Genomic DNA, 5,145 nt, shown 5'->3' on the forward strand with positions numbered 1-5,145 from the left:
CAGTAAATGGAATATACGACAATTTTAAAAAGAACTGCCATATATACTTTCGTTTTAATTTAAAAAAGATCACCACGTTTTGATGGACAATATTTGACACTTAAAACCAGTGAATATAGACTGTCGTAAATAGATTTTTCTGCACTAGTAAAATCTCCTTATTTAAACATAACATTTAAAAGATAAAACAAATAAACTCACTTGAAATTCTTATTTGAGAATGATTTAGAAATTGTGAATTTTTTTAACTAAACACAAGGTAAAGGAATTTCTTGAATCAACCCTTTAAACGACTGTTAAACAACAATGCTTAACAAAATTAAACAAAGATTCGAGCTTTAAACTGTCAATATTTGGATGTATTTTAGAATGGAATCGTTTTTTGTCTTTTGTCTGTTCAATTACAAAGTAACCACTTAAAAAAAAGCATTCTCACACACAAACAAACATGTAAAGGAAAGTAATTAAATATATGATAATATCCCAGAAGTGATTTTGTTATTACATTATAAGCTGTAGTAGTGTAAACATATAAATGAGAGTAATAAGTAAACATAGGACAGTATCTAAGAAGTGATTTTCTTATTACATTACAAGCTTTTAGTATGTTTTATTTTCACATTTTCACTTTATGGAGAATGATATGAGCACCATACTGTGGTTGAAGAGTGATTAACATAGCTGGAGCATGAGCATATGCTGGAGAAAGTTCAAATGAGAAATGCTGTAAAATCATTGACAAAGCCATCTTTGCTTCCAATAAGGAGAAGTTTTGTCCAATGCATATTCTAGGACCCCATCCAAAAGGGAAAAATGAAACTCTACCCTTTGTTGCTTTTAGAACTCCTTCAGAAAATCTCTCAGGATTGAACTGCTTAGCATCTTCACCCCAGAATTCACAGTTATGGTGAACCAAAACAGTTGGGAGGAAAATCTGCACTCCAGCAGGTAATATTATGTTTCCAAGTTTCAAATCTCTTTTAGCAAGTCGATTCATCCCAAGTGCTGGTGGGTATAATCTAAGAACCTCATTCAAAATCATAGTGACCTGATACAAAAAAGATTTGTAGTGAATATAGAGGACATATAATTTAGCATACGATATATAATACAGTACTTACAATCTTTAGGCGATTTAAACCATCAAAACTTGGCTTTTGATTGCCAAAGACTTGCAAGACTTCCTCCCTTGCACGTTCTTGCCAATCAGGGTACCTACTCAGTAACACCATTGTCCAAACCAGCAAAACTGAAGTGGTTTCCTGCCCTGCAAAGTAGAATAGCTTGCATTCCTCGATTACATCTTCAAGACTCATTCCAACATTCTTATTGTCTCCCTTTGCATGTTCTTGAATTTCCTTGTGATTTGACTCCAAAAGTATGCCTAATAGGTCATCATTAATGGCTTCACCCTTCTTTAGTGCTTTCTCCCTCTTGTAAATCATATCCTTCAACGAAGCTTTTATATCTCTGTCAATTTCCTTCATTCTCCTATGGCTTTTAGTAGGTAAAAACCTACAAATATACATTGTTCCATCCCATTAAGTTTGTACATGAAGAGGATGGTTTTCCCTAACAGATAGAATTTTGCTATTGCAAGCTGTAAATTGAGGTAGAACATATCTTTGCCACACATTTGGTAGATGTTACTTGCTAGTAGTCTCAGTTTAACATTGAATGAACCTTTTCCCTATTGAATTTGCATTTAAGAGAAACCAAATATTTCCCTTCTAAATATTCGGTAAATTTGTTGTTCTATAAATTAAATTTCTCTGATTCCTATTATATTTTATTATTGCTAATCATTGTTTCATGCATTCCATATATATAGTAAGGGTAATTTAGTGAAAAAAACTCGTTTAATAGGCTTGAACTTGCTTTACTCATCAAATGAAACCAGCAAGTTACCTCCATCCAGGGATTTGAATTTTTAAGATAACTTGCAATGCAAGTTTAGCTTGCTCTCTTTGAAGTTGAAATATTCTTCTTCCTTCTTCAAAGCTACTTCCAAATGCTGATCGAGCGATAACATCACTAGTCATATTCTGAAGGAAAGGCCATGCATCTATTTCACATGATCCGTCGGAAGACAACATTCTTTCCCATTTGTTAACCAGATCATTGCAACTTTCGAAGAATAACGGTAACATGGCCTGTGGTGTAATAAGGAAATCACTCGGAGTTAGAATCACTTAACTCAAACTAACCATAAAAACATCCAGGCTTCAATATGCATGTTGCTTATAAACCAAATTTGTGTTGTTAAGAAAAGTATATGCTGCTTGCATGCAATATAGTTGCATAAAAATAGCATGCAGAATCTACTTGTGTATAAAAATAACCGTCAAAGAAAAGGACTTTTCTTTTTCTTTCTATGAATTGTGTATATAAATTCAGGTACCCTTTTGTATCAATATTTTGTTTATGCTTACAAAATATGTTGCTTGCCAAATCTATGCTGCATTTCTAGGGAGAGTACATTTTTCCTTGTTAAAGGAGAAGAAAACAAACACATACACGTACAAACGCAATTCCTTAGTTTTTTTCTGATATGTTTTAAAGCATAACACAAATCCATATCTAGCAAATGCAAGCAACTGACCTTTAATTTTTCTAAATTGAAAGCAGGGTTGATTAACCTTCTGTGCTTGCTCCACTTTTCTCCTTCATAGTCTGCAAGGCCAGTTGCTAGTAACTTGAGAAGTGGATTTATATCAGGCTTTGGGAAGTCATAGATCTTGTTAAATATATCTTTGATTTGCTCTGGATCTAAGATAGTCACCCTTGGCGTTGGTCCTAACCAGATAAAAGAATTCTTACCTGCATACCATCGGCAATTTATAAGGTTCAAACAGTTACACTAAGGATAAAAAATAAAAGGAAAAAAAATCAGGAATTAAAGAGGACATGCAACTTTATATGTGGACAGTTCTAATTTGAGATGAATCACAAACCATGGGAACCTTTTGATACACAATGAATGCACTCCTTAAGTGGATTAAGAGGGAAAATAAGCTTAATAACATCATATATTTACCCATACATTTCATTAAATTTTATAGGAAATATTATCTCATAGCATAATATCTATCACCATATATATTAGTTAAGATTTAATCATTTATCGTCCCAATTTCACCAAAATCTGTTATGTTATGCCCATACTGGAGTTGCTTCTAGTGGATTTTGATTCAGCTACATCAGCCAGTGTTCTGTACACATTCACCTTAAGTGAGCACATGCTCAGTTCTTCTGATGTACATGTTTGGTGCTTGTAAAGAGATGTCTTAACCGAATTTGGAAAAGTTTTGTCCCTTTTTGAGCAGCAATCAGGAGTGTCTCTTATGTTCTCTGATTTGGGGCTAGGACATAATGGAAACAATATATTTCTTCTTCAAATTTGTGATGGCATGGACCTTTAACTTCTTCTCTTCCCTTGATTTGTTTTAGGCATGTTTTTCACTGCTTCTGTAATTTGATCATTCATATATTGAAGTTTTCATTGAGAATGCAATTAGTGGCATAAGGAATGAACTTATCCATACCCACCATCAAATAGAGATTTGACCTTGTTTTTCTGAACTTTCCCCTGTTTTGTGAGAATTTTCTCAAGTTGTTGGACAATATTTTTCAAAAAAATGACCTCATTTTTACTTTCTCAGATTAATTGGAAGTTGTAAAGGATAGTGAGTGTAAACTAAGTCCAAATCAGTGTAAAACAAATTTATAAAGAAAGTTTGCACCTACTGTGAAATATCTTTATATAAAGTGGATATGAGACAACACACTTTGTGGACCATAATGGATGAATAAGTCACTTCTCACCTAATAAATTATTTTTATAAAATTAAGTTAAATTTAAAGTTAACTTCTTAATATCTACTCTTAATATATTTTAACTTTTTAACATATTTTAAAATATGTAACAAAAGTTAATATATTTTAAGATCTCTAACAAAATTTAAAGGTGTCACTTCAATGAAGTGAACTAATGAACACACCATATGCAACTCCTCAACGATGTTATAACATAAACCAAAGAAACACAACACAGTGTATAAGGGACCATAAAACACAGTCACTATATGTAGAACATTGAAAAAGAAAAGGGGTGCATGAGCACGAATTATCAAAATAGAAAAGTATTTGAAGAAAGTAAAAAGATGAAAATTGCAAAAAAGAATAGAATCATAAATAACAAACATACCATGTGACTTGACACTATGATTGATATAGGAAGAGACACGTGGAACTATGTCATCAGAGAGATCCATAGGTTTGGACAAGGCTTCCTTTCTCATCTTGAGAAACTCCTTGCTGTCTCCAACCAAAAGCTTGTATGGATTGCCTTGAAAGCCTTGCTCTCTTAGAAGCTTCTCAAGTCTCTTTGGATTGAACCATAACCAGTTCAGAATCTTCCATGCCCATATCAGAAGAAGTATCACTATGAGAGTCAGAGTTGTGGTCCATGCCGCTTCCATTTCTGTCTTGCTTTCTGGGTAAGGCAATGAGAACAGAGAAAGATGATAAGAGATGAAGAAGAAAAACCAGGATTTTTCACAAAGGTCAAGAGGCAAAAAATGTGCTGTCCTACACTACTCTCTAAGTTATCAACTTCAACTTCTCTTTGCTTTTGTATTTTTCTATTTATTCAAACACGAGAGTAACGATGTTTCTTATGTTTCCATTGTAATCTTTAACTTTAATTATTGCATTAAATGTACAAAATCAATTTCATCTTCTAAAATTTAAAGTATTTAATGTGATTTTAATTTTTTTTTTTTGTAAATTTAATTTGATATCAGTATTTTTTAGAAAATTCAATGCAGTCTCAACTTTTTTGAGACAATTCAATAGGACATTTTAATAGAAGAAACTACGTATTGTTTTATTAAAAAGATTTAAGATCATGTTGAACTTTTTTAAAACATTTTTTTTAATAGGATAATTTAATAAAAGAAACCATTTTTAAAATATTTGAGATCTTGAACTTTTTAAAAACTTTAAGACTAATTGTTGATATAGAGATAAAAAGGTAATTAAGTTTAACTTTATTTTAAGATTAAAAAATACTAAGAAATTCAAAATTTGTTGTAGTTTTTGTTGAGAGGAGTTATGTTGGTGTGAATTTATCTAGAAGAGTAT

General features: G+C 31.9%; 1 protein-coding gene across 1 annotated transcript; it reads right to left on the bottom strand.

The window, feature by feature from the left end:
- Window positions 1–451: 451 nt before the first annotated feature.
- LOC137835104 (cytochrome P450 72A68) lies at window positions 452–4,649 on the bottom strand. Its single transcript, XM_068643451.1, has 5 exons — window positions 4,208–4,649; window positions 2,603–2,820; window positions 1,909–2,153; window positions 1,122–1,515; window positions 452–1,048 (listed from the first exon to the last, which is right to left on the bottom strand). The coding sequence occupies exons 1-5, from the start codon at window positions 4,479–4,481 to the stop codon at window positions 617–619; spliced, it is 1,563 nt and encodes a 520-aa protein (XP_068499552.1). The 5' UTR covers window positions 4,482–4,649; the 3' UTR covers window positions 452–616.
- Window positions 4,650–5,145: the final 496 nt, after the last annotated feature.

Source organism: Phaseolus vulgaris, chromosome 5, assembly GCF_051622355.1.
Source record: "Phaseolus vulgaris cultivar YP4 chromosome 5, ASM5162235v1, whole genome shotgun sequence".
Classification (NCBI taxonomy): Eukaryota; Viridiplantae; Streptophyta; class Magnoliopsida; order Fabales; family Fabaceae; genus Phaseolus; species Phaseolus vulgaris.